The sequence below is a fragment of the Sphaeramia orbicularis genome, chromosome 9 (assembly GCF_902148855.1).
Source record: "Sphaeramia orbicularis chromosome 9, fSphaOr1.1, whole genome shotgun sequence".
NCBI lineage: Eukaryota > Metazoa > Chordata > Actinopteri > Kurtiformes > Apogonidae > Sphaeramia > Sphaeramia orbicularis.
In genome coordinates, this window is record NC_043965.1 from 45,944,941 (window position 1) to 45,957,075 (window position 12,135).

At 39.0% G+C, this 12,135-nt stretch overlaps 1 protein-coding gene across 1 annotated transcript in view; it reads right to left on the reverse strand.

Moving 5' to 3' along the window:
* The window catches only part of dnah6 (dynein, axonemal, heavy chain 6), a 121,574-nt gene that overhangs the window by 23,634 nt on the left and 85,805 nt on the right, over nt 1–12,135 (reverse strand). Inside the window, 11 exon segments of the mRNA XM_030144237.1 lie at nt 349–501; nt 605–836; nt 3,024–3,178; nt 3,275–3,348; nt 3,448–3,594; nt 4,997–5,168; nt 6,046–6,177; nt 7,139–7,296; nt 7,902–8,049; nt 9,597–9,818; nt 11,714–11,857. Coding sequence (XP_030000097.1) covers nt 349–501; nt 605–836; nt 3,024–3,178; nt 3,275–3,348; nt 3,448–3,594; nt 4,997–5,168; nt 6,046–6,177; nt 7,139–7,296; nt 7,902–8,049; nt 9,597–9,818; nt 11,714–11,857 — 1,737 coding nt within the window.

Genomic DNA, 12,135 nt, shown 5'->3' on the forward strand with positions numbered 1-12,135 from the left:
TTAAACATTTTGGATAAAAAATAAGTGTGGAACACTGTAAGCATGGTCCTGCTTCAGTGTTCTTCAGCACACAGCCCCACCCCAGGTTGGAATCTAACCCAAGACCTTCTTACTGTGAGGCGACAGTGTTAACCACTGCCCCATCAGTGTTAACCACTGCACCACTGGTGTTAACCACTGCACCACCAATGCTAACCACTGCACCACTGGTGTTAACCACTGCACCACCAGTGTTAACCACTGTACCATCGTGTTGCTCCAGAACACATCATTTGCGAACAAACTTGATCATATTGTGGAACATGCAGTCTTTCGTGTGTGTACAGTGTGTTTTATGACTGTGCATACCTCATCTCTGTTCTCTTCACTGATTCCAGCCTCTTTTGCTTTAGGGCGCATGGCCACTAGGACTTGCTCCAGTTCATCTTTTTCAAAAAGGTTTGGCACCTCACCAGAGTTCAGCATGTTGTTGATATCTTCCAAAAAGTCCTCCACCACAATCTACAAATGCAAGTGCAGGTAGATGAGGCTAAGTATGGTTGGATGTGTCAGAAGCCCATGTCTTCTCCTTTTACTTCAACCTTAAACACTCCCTCTTTAGTACCTGAGTATCTGTAAAAAGGAAGACCATATCTTTGCCCTCCACACCAGCCATCTTGTAAAGCCTCCTGAGGTCGTCATGGAAGCTGTCATAACTGTAGCCTCGAGTCAGTTCGATCTCAAAGCAGCGATACCCACACATATGGGCCGCTAGCCGAGTCAGAGACTGCTTTCCTGTGCCTCCCACCCCCACCAGCAGGGCATTTCCTCTTTCTTGCCGAATCATACGGGCAATCCTAGATATAAAGCAGTAGGGAATCTGTTAAAGTTTGTACAAATATAGATATTTACATCACCATTTTTTGTATGGAGAGTCGACAATGACATTAGTTTCCAAACCAAATATGATCTCTGGTATTATATTACTACAACACTGCTGCCTTAAGTTTATTCATTTTACTGATTTATGTGGAATGGACACTGCACATTTATGAAAATAGTATATGATACTAATGCAAATATGATAGATTCAGCATTACTGCTAAATTGCATTTGTCGTCTATTGGCAGGTTACAAATAATAAAACAATTCATATCAACAGAAATATAGTCTAAGATCAGAATAATCCTTGACCAATGCTCTTCCCCTTTCAGAAATATGTTTGAGTTTGTAATCTTTACCAATTATTTGGTAAAGATTATGTAATAGACATGATTTACTAAGTCAGTTGTGGATCTGCGTTGTTGCTGATCTGAGAATGTGGATGCGATCTCTGTTTTTGGCATGTATAAATATTACAGCATCATCTGCGTACATTTGTATATAAATGTTTCTGCATGGTTTTGGTGAGTCATTGATTTACATAGAAAATTATATTGGTTCAAGTATGGAACCTTGCGGGACCCCTAATGGACACTTAAAGTGTGTCAGTTTAACACTGTTGACCACCACACACTGTTGTCTGTTGGTTAAATACGACTTCATTCACTTGATGGCTTTTTCAGAGTTTGGCTAACACGATATTGTGGTCAACAGCGTCGAATGTCTGTCAAATCTGAACACACTTACATACACAGCTGCACTCAACTAAGAAGGATTTAGTTTCCTCTAAAAACAAGCTGTAAGTGAATTTCCAGTGAATTGCTTGTCTTTTGTATTGTCTTTGTGTCTGACATGCTGTGAATGTACCTACTGAGGCTCTGGAAAGGTCATGTCTATACCAGAGGTCGCATTAACTGAAAATATTCCGTCATTGACTGATTTTTTTTTTTTAAATGACGGAAAATTCTGAAGGCCGTCTGTCATTTTGACAGATTAAAATACTGAGGGTAATCTATCAAAGAAAGTTTTCACACAACAGTGTGAACAGAACTGCTCGCAGGATCACTGGTCTGTCTGTCTCTCAACAAGTCATCAAACATTCTGTAACAGCATCCTACCTGTATAGAACCCAACAGTGCCACTGTTCACAACTACGCTGAATACAACAGCAGTGCTTCAGTCAAATGACTCACAGTTAGTTCCCCTGTAGTACACCCCCTGTCCAGTTGGTGCCAGTGTGCATATTAATCAGTCAGTGTCAAGTCTTGTCTTGTTGTTTAGCTGACTTTAGCCAAAATTAGATGCTACTTTGCTAGCGCAAAATGTGAAGACAGCTGAGTCTCCTTAGTTATTTTAAAAGCCCAGTAAATGGGATGGCATTGATAAACGTAGTGAAAAAAGAGGGACTGATGTGGTGAAGGATGACTGACAAGCAAGGAATACGCCAGTTCTTATGGCATTTTGTGTGCTATATGTACGTATTTTCTACCTTTCATGTGTTATTTGATGTCATGTCAATTTGTGCCGAGATCTCTGGTTCACATAACCCGAACCCTAACCCTCAGTGCATGGTATTTGACACTACATGAACATACACAAGGAAAGCTTATAATGTCTACAGATAACACACCAATTAAAAGTGGTGTATAGAATTATGCGAGTCATAATATCACGTTGGTTTATCAGCCAGCAGCAACTACAGTTGCTGCATCGAGATGTTTTTGAACATTAAATACTACTAAATACATCTCATTATCATTAAAAAATAAAAATTTTAAATGACGGATAATAATATGTTATGACGGAATTTTTACGACCCTGTCCGTAAAAATGATGGACAAGAAAAATGTCGAGGGCAACCTCTGGTCTATACCCTCTATTTTTGAGAGTGTGATTGTGGGTACTATATCCCTAACTGCTGACAGTCATATAATGAGGTACAATGCCCTAAAAGACAACTATAAAAACAAGTAAACAGAGGTTCACTGTATCTTTTAAAACAGAAAATAAAAGATCAAACAATAACTGGTCTAGCTTCTCTGGAAGTAAAACTTTACTTTCACAGGTTACATCATCTACTGCTAAAAGCAATCAGTCACCAACTACGCAGTCACCTGAAGGAAAACCTCCCAGTTTGTTCATGTACATTCGCATGGACACACCTGGACACATGCTCAATGGCATCCTGGAAGAAGACCAGCTTGGTCTCCTTGGAGAAGGTCATGTTGTAGTCATCGAGGTAGTGCTGAAGAACAGCCTGGATTTGATCCATGTCTGTCAGATCCTCATACAGACGCTCATCTTTGTCTGCTTCCACCTATAAACATACAAAAATAAAGGATTAGATGAATACTGAATATGTCCATATTCACAAGTATAATCAAGTACAGTTGTTAAATGTGTTCGACCAAACCTTGATGAAGTCTCCAAATATGATGGGCTGACTCACAAAGTATGTGGGTTCCAAATATATTCCAAAATATTTACCTGGAAGAAAGAAAGTCAGATGAAAAAGAATGAAAGTGTTGTATAATATGTATATAATATATAATACACAGACAGGTGTGTGTGTAAATCAACTCTTACTGGCTGTCTCACAGACGATGGTGTGGAAATATGACTTGTCTTGGTTGTTGATAAGTCGATCATGAAAAACTCGCTGACATTCATGCCAGAAAAGACGGAAGATCTGGATCTTTTCTCTGACTTGAGTGGGTTCACATTGGAGTATACCTGCATATTTGGAAGTACAAACGGAATAAATTTACTTTATTACACATCAAAGAACACATAGTGCACAAATAATTAATGTTAAAAAATCCACTGTTTTCACTAAAAGAATGAAGAAGGACATCAAAAGAAGACCGAGAAGGCAACGATACACATAACACAACACATGAATATATAGAATAGAATAGAATAGAATAGAATAGCCTTTAGTGTCATTGTGTATACAATGAATGAGTGCTGACAATATGAATAAAAAACAATGTGTCAGAAAATAAGAATAGAGCAAGTATAAAATTACTAAAATACTAAAAGTAAATAAGAAAATAAAACATAAAATTTCAAAATAAGAATAGAACTAAAAGTAGAATAAATAAAATAGACATACAATACCAACAGACACAGTATTTACAATATTACCAGTATTACCAGTGTATTAACAGTATGTACATCTATGAATATTTGCTATATTAACAGTCTATATATCTATGAAAGCCCACAAAAAATAGTGCATTTGTATTTGAATAAATATTTAATAAATATTGTATTGTTATTGTAAGAACAGAGGATTATTACATGACTTATTGCACATAAATCACATTTGGCAGGGTTATTGCACATTAATGGAAGTGATTTTTGAGGATACTTTGAGGGAAGTGATTGTACAGGAAGAAACACCAGCGTTCTTACTGTGGTGTTTCTGAACATCATCTGTCTCTGAGGGACCTGCAGCGTCTACCAGAGGACAACAGGTCAAACAGATGATGACTGGGGTGAGATAATGTCTTTGATAATTTTGCTAGCTCTCCTGTGGTAGTGAGGGTTAGTGATGTCGTCCAGGCTGGGCGGGGGGCAGCCGGTGGTTTTTAGGCCAGTGTTGATGACCCTCTGCAGAACCCATGTCTGCTGCTTTACTCCCACCAAACCACACTGAGATGCATATGAAAGGATGACCTCCACAGTGGTTTTCTACTGAGCACATGGCATTATGGCTAGAGGACATACTTCACAGCCCTACCCATACTGAGGAGGTATGAAGGTTTAGACATAGATCTGTCAGTTTCTTTCAGTGAGGCTGAAGTTTCCTTTGTGCTCTTGGGCCAATCGCTGTGTCTGCTAAACAAATCTGGTCTTTGTTCAATACAGCAGTTCCCAAAGATACCAGAGATGATAGGTGTGAGGTTACATTGCACCTTTTTATCCTCTTTATCTATTTATCCTGAACATTTATGAAACCCCATAATATTCAACATCTCCACTCCACCATCCAGTGGCTGTGCTGTAGTACTGCACTGTCTCAGATCTAGAGGTCATGACAGTTCCATCTGTCCTCTGCAGAGCCTGGTGTGTCCACGGAGCTAAATGTATATGTAGTGTGTTCATCTAAGTTCATATTGTCACAGCTCACCTTGGACACATTTTGAGAGGTCCCTGAGATTGAAGACATAGTGGGACTTTGCTGGAGTGGGAAGCAAATCCACACTCAAACGGTTGTAGATCTCCACAGCTGCATCCACAATCTGCCCAGAACAGTCTTTCACCGCCTCAGAAAAGTCGCTGAGGAAACCACTCAAAATGGCCTGGAAGAAGGATGGCAAAGCAGGTTTTTGTGTAGCATTACTGTGCTTCTGAATATGGGTTTAATATTGTGACAGCTCAGTTAGGGCAGTATTCCTTATGCTCTAATGTATTGGTTCCCAAACCTTTTCAGAGGAGCCCGTCTTTTGTTAGTACAATTTCAACTCCCCCCCAGGCACCCACATAAACATATGCACCCACCTAGACTCATGCACCCACATAAATTCATGTACCCACATAAACCCATGCACCCACCTAAACACTCTATAATGCATTTTCTTTACAGACAAATTTGTAGTTTATATATATATATATATATATATATATATATATATGAACTTTCACTTTCACCAGGTTTTGTCTTAACAGAAACCCCTTATGAGAATAAACACAAATGTAAAGAAGACTTTGCTTCTTTTTACTCTTCAGTGACTGGTGTGGACTTGCTTTGTGCTGCAGATCTTCTGCATGTTGTTGACCTCAGAAAATGAACTTAGGTTTTTCTATGAGTCTATATTCTCTTATTTTACTCCCTGCTTCCACAGCCCCAGTTTTCCTGTGAGATATGATTTTTATCATCAACAGACTTGTCTTTGTGTTTTATGATGTGCAGTGGCATCAGTTTGTTTGGGTTCATGCTGTCCCAGTCTATTTTCAGACACACACTGTGGACTCTCTTCATTACCCACCATTGTACTGGTGTAGCTGAGGGACAGATAAACCTCAACATACTTACTTGTTTTTATTTTGATTGTTGTTGCCATGTGGTACACAGCAGCTAACATTAGCCTAGCCATACCCCGCTGTTACGATGCTGCTCCCAGGTTGGGAACCACTGCTCTAAGGTGTGTATACGTGTATGTATGCATTTCTCCTGACCTGGAAGATCTGTTTAAGGCTTTGCTCTGAAGGTGTCGGCAGACACAGCATGCTGAAGTGGCGGATGAATCGAGGAGTTACAGGGTTGCACCCACCTCCTGGAGGACAGCATGCTGCTGCAATGGTCATTCCCTTAAAGAGAGAAAAAAACAACACAAAAGGATAATAATCACAATAGATGTAGAGATCAACAGAAGTGCAAAAACTCTTTTCTCTAGTCTGCATTGATTTCATTTCAAATACCAAGAACTACTTTTGTTGCGTATGTTGTTTGTATGGTCTGAGTTAAAGTACTACTACTACTACTAAAAATAATAATACGAAGAAGAAGAAGAAGAAGAAGAAGAAGAAGAAGAAGAAGAAAAAGAAGAAGAAGAATTGGTAAAAAAAAACACATGCTGGCTGTTTTTTTATTGGTCCTAATCTTAATATAAGGCACTGTGATACTTAAATAACTGAACTGAACTGAATAATTGTTACACAAAAAGGGAGGATGGTTAAAGTAATGGAAGGGTAAAAATGAAAAACAAAACAAAAATAGAAATATACTATGTAACTGGTCAGCAGTTACATAGTATACAACTGGTCAGTAAATGATTATGACATTCATTACTCATTCTTTTTCCATAATTGCATTTAAAATACTGATAATTCAGTTATTTGTAGGATGCATGTCCTGTATGTGTCCCTATCTCATATATTTTGTAGACATTTGAGTTTCCTTTATAATGTGTATCTGTAACTCACACACCTATAACATATGCAGTACAAAGTACCACTGCTTACTGTGTCTGTGTCTGGATATTTAAGACCAGTTGGATTTGGGAAATTTTCTATCTGTGCAGAATACAAATATGTCTCCAGAACATTAACACGTACTCATTTCATGCCAGAAAATCCCACCAACTGTTTAGTCTAGCTTTGCACAAAGGCTGATTGTAGAAGAAAACAGTTGGACTAGATTTGTTTACAGTACTGTTAGACAAAATTAAACTTAACAATGACACAGGACACCAGTCATTTACCTAGTTTCATGCACTAAAAGTTCTATTTATGCACACAATATAAACATGTTATTGGTGCACATTAGCACCTGGATCTCCTTCCAGAAGAACTTGGTTCTGTCATAAAAGCCCGAAAAATCCTGGAACTGACGAAGGAGTTCTATAGGAGGCTGAGAGCCGTACGTGTCCAGCTTGGGCATATTCATGTCGTCCACAAAAACCACTAATTTCTTGTTACCAGGGGCACCTGTGACGGGGCAGAGGATAGACAAAGAAAAGGGTGAACCACTCTAACAACTAATATACACAGCCTGATGAGAACAAAAAAACAAAAACAGTTGCCATTCAGATTTAACTCAGCTAATAGTTCTGATCCTTCCATTGGATAATTACTAGAGTGATTAATATTGAGCTATAAGAACTTCTTTAACTCTAAGTGATGCAGTAACTTCTCATTCCTTAAAGATCATCAGTTTGACAGAAGCATAAAGACTGGACTGAGTTGAATGGATAAAGGTCATATGGTCGGATGAATCCACAATGACCCTGGTCCAGAGCTGGATGAACGGATTCCCCATCATGCCTAGTGCCTACAGGACAAGCCTGTGGAGGCAGTGATTACCCATCATGAATAATGCCTACAGTCACAGGATGTGGTGACAGTATTATGATCTGGGATTGGTTCGTTTGGTTGGGTCTAGGTTCAGCAACATCAAAAAATGTTACATAGTCTGACTGAAATGATGCCATGGTGAATGCAGACAATAACCAAAGTTGCTGTCTCCTGCTGTTAACTCAGGTTGTGTGGTGATCATTAGTGTGTTTAGACATATTGGTGTTTTTTTCTCCTACCAAGAACATTCTTCCTCTTTTTCTCCAGTTTGGACTCAATGATCTCTTGAACGCAGGTGGAGGAGGTCTGAGCAGAGAAGTTGATAAAGGCTGGAAGGTATTCTGCCTTTTCCTGGATACTGTTAAGAAGGCCCCGAGCCACCACTGACTGTAAGACACACACACACACACACACACACACACACACACACACACACACACACAGTGAAATAAACATCTGTGATGCTGCAGGCAGAGACTGCAGGACCACCATGAATGCAGCGTTTCTGGCTGTTTTCCTGGTTCGGTGGTAGACCAGACCACATACACAGTTAGAGACTCCTGTGCATATTCAGCAGGTGTGTCAGGGTCACAGGTGTTTGACCTTTAACCTGTACACCTGGTGTGAGTGGGGCAGCAGACACAGGTTCAGCTTTCACCTGCAGAAGGGTTCCATCTGTGGTCAGCCATAACCACCTGGAGCTCATCCACCCAATGACTTCCTTCAGCTGTTTAGAACCGAGGCTGATCTTTTGTAAGAAATCATGAACTGATAATGCGTGGAAACCACAACAGCTGACTTCAATGGGAAACAAAGTCACTTGTCAATTCTTAGTGAGAGCTTCATCTATCAGATCCTGGTATCAGGCTCTCTTCAACTGATGGGAGATGGTTAATCTGAGCATCCAGGGCATGGTGAACTGGACCATCAACATGTTCTTTGAGCTCCAGGAGAAAAGAACCATGTGTGGACAGAGAGGGGATGGTGCCACTTCCTCTGGGAAGACCAAACATTTTTAGCATTTTCATGAATGACTTGTTAATAAACTAGTGGTATTTTTGACCCAACTGGATTTCTTCAATATCTTATTTCTTTAGTATACCAGGAAAAGTTAACGTAAGACTTTATTTGTCCAACAGTGTCACATGTGAACATAACAAAAAAACAACAGGACAACAATTAAGAGTTGGAGTCATTAGAATAGAATAGAATAGAATAGAATAGAATAGAATAGAATAGAACAGAACACAATACAATACAATAGAAAATAATTATTGTCAAGCTTGTGAAACAAAGTTGCAGGTGGTCTCTGTCTAAAAATAACAACACAATAAAATACAGACATGTATCAAAAAGATATAAAATTCTGTGCAATAGTAATGTGCAAATCTGAGATACACTGTATAAAAGGGTAAAATTTAAAAAATATAAAGGAAGTATAAAAAATGTGCAAAAATAACAATGTAAACATACATGTGTCAGACATGATGCACATGCTCCCTGAGTAGTTACTGCATATTTGGTGTGTGTTTACAGCCCACACGGCCCAGGGGAAGAGGCTGTTCATAAATCTGGAGGTGTGGGACTTGATTGACCTAAAAGGCCCACCTAAAGTACTACAAATAATGTAGCTTTAATTAAAGACTGAATAACTGTCCACTGCTGTGATGCCATGAATGAAAGGGTTAATAACACAAAAAACACACACTTCTGGTCCATCTAGTTCTACAAATGCTTTGCAGTATTAAAATCATGGCTCAGAGTATTAAAGTTGAAGCTATGATGGGTCAGTGACATTCTAAATGAAACACCAGTATTCCTTCTCTAAAGGATGGAACCAGGGACAATCATACACATCATTACTCTCTTATAATTTGTTATGTACAGATGATCCCTGTGCTATTTGTGCCTCTATTCCACTTGTGAATCCTTACCTTCCCCACACCAGTGTCACCAGTGAATAGGACAGAGCGCTGCACAGACAATAGTTTTTCCATAAGGTATCCATAGCGGACCGTGTCTGTGGTTGGGACCAACGTCTCAATAAAGGGCTGCTCTCGGTTGTATTGAAATGATGGAATTATCATCTTCCATGGTTGCAGCTGCTTTTGTTTAAAATTCATATACAGACTCCACAAGCTCCGTTGCTTTGAAAGCTGCACAACAACACAAATAGACACACATCAATCGCCATACTTGTAAGCATGCACTCATATTTTAAAGAAACCCTAAACCCTACTGAAACCCTACTACTACTTTATCCTAACTCTAACTCTAACCCAGTGTTTTTCAGCCTTGGGGTCGGGACCCCACATGGGGTCGCCTGGAATTCAAATGGGGTTGCCTGAAATTTCTAGTAGTTGATACAATTTTTTAAATTGCTAATAAAAAATATATGGTAAGTTGAGAGAGACAATCACAATATATAAAAGGCAAACTCTGAAGATGAAACTGAAGCACTGTGGTACTGTTTATCTTTCAAATGTTCATTGTGGTTGGTTTCAGATGCTGCAGCTCTTTCATAATTCATAGTTTGAGTTATTGTTTGTTCAGTATTAATTGTCTGCCTTGAAAATCCAACTTGGACTGACTGTACATATCCTGACCAAGGAAAATAAATTTCTCATTTTGTGCAGTAATCAACACCTGGCTTTTCTACCTCCATCCATAATAATATACATTATATAGCCTGTTGTCTAATGTTCTCTAAAATTAATGTTTATTTCCAACATAGTATAGCAAACTATTATATGATCAAAAACAAATTAATTTTAGCAACCAAAAAAAAATCTCTATTTTGAATGTCTGGGGTCTCCAGAAATTTGTGAGGTGGGGTCACGAGCCAAAAAACACTGGGAACCACTGCTCTAACCCTTGAAAATCAGACATTAGAAGGTAAATCTCCCTCTGCTGCTCACATGCATTGTTCTGAATGTTTCCCTATGTCACGTACATTTGTGTGTATGTTGTCTTTGTTCACCTGAATCCTGTTATTGATATGCATCTATGTGTGTGCACAGAGGTTAGCTTTACTACCTAAACAGTGAACATAAAAAATGTAAACAAAAACAATTTTTCTGAGAAATACTTGAACATTTACTAAAGTGCATCATAAAGTCAACAGTAACATGAGCTCATTAATGGATGTGAAAGTATATGGAAGGTTTAGGAGTATTGTTGGAACAGCCTTAAGTGGTATGTTCGAGGTTAATGTTGGAAACATCTGCTTGGTCCATCTTGAGACAAATAAATTATGCTATGAGTCTCCTGTGTTCTGTTTCTGTTAGAAATCTACTTCTACTGCCCACTAAGACAACCCTCTCAAACAATTACATTTTCATTTCCTGTTAAGGTGACTGACTTATATCATGAGCCTCAACCTTCCTTCATCTTTTCATCATTCTTTACTTATAAAAACCATTGCTTTCATCCTATAATCAGTGTTTCATAATTCTGCAAAAGGTACAATCATGAAATGGACTTGTGTGTCCTTAGAACACAGCTCATCCTTTAATGTGATTTACCCTTGTAATAAGTTCTATATATCCCACAATATATTTCTTAATGTTTTCAAAGCACTTACACCACTACAAGCAAATTGCTTTGGCCAATAGAAAAAATACACATAACACAATTACCCAGATAAAACTGGCCAAGGTTTGCAGAGGATTTGGACTGGCTGGACTACAACGAGGGGGCGGACCTAACTGTGTGGAGTTCATATGTCCTCCCCGTGTTTGTGTGGGTTCTCTCCAAGTTGTCCGGCTCCTCCCACCATCCAAAGACATGTGCTAATTGGGTAATTGGTTAATCTAAATCGCCCGTAGGTGTGAATGAGACAGTGATTGGTTGGTCATCACTATATGTCAGCCCTGGGATGAACTGGAGACACGTCTAGGTGAACCTCGTCTTCACCCCTAGATGGCTGGGATAGGCTCCGCCCCCAGGACACTCCCGAATCAGAAGATAAGTGAATGAATGAATGAATGAATGGACTACAACAGGACATGTGAAACAACTGCTGTTCTGTATTTGTTTTTTGTTGCTGTACCTGTACATTGTCGTTGTTTTCAAACTGCTCTCTGATAAATGTGTCGAAGGCATCCCAATAAGAACAGGTCAGGTTACCGCCCAGTGCCCATAAATAACTGAATATGAAGGTCTGACATATTACAGAGTGGAGGCTCTTAGAATCCTGAAATCATCACACAAACACAAAAGGCACATTTAGGATTTGACAATTTAACAATGGACACCTGTGCTTATCCTCCTGAGAAGCTGTTGAATAATAAATATATATTCAGGTTTCACAGTGGAATATCATTATTTGGGAATAGTTAAAACACAGACAACATATTAAACTGTAATCACCCAGTCACAAATAATCCCATCTGTGTCCAAGGCCTTCTCTGATTAAATTGAAATGATAAATGGGTCAATATATAATTGAGGGGCTTTTTGGGTTCCCTTTAC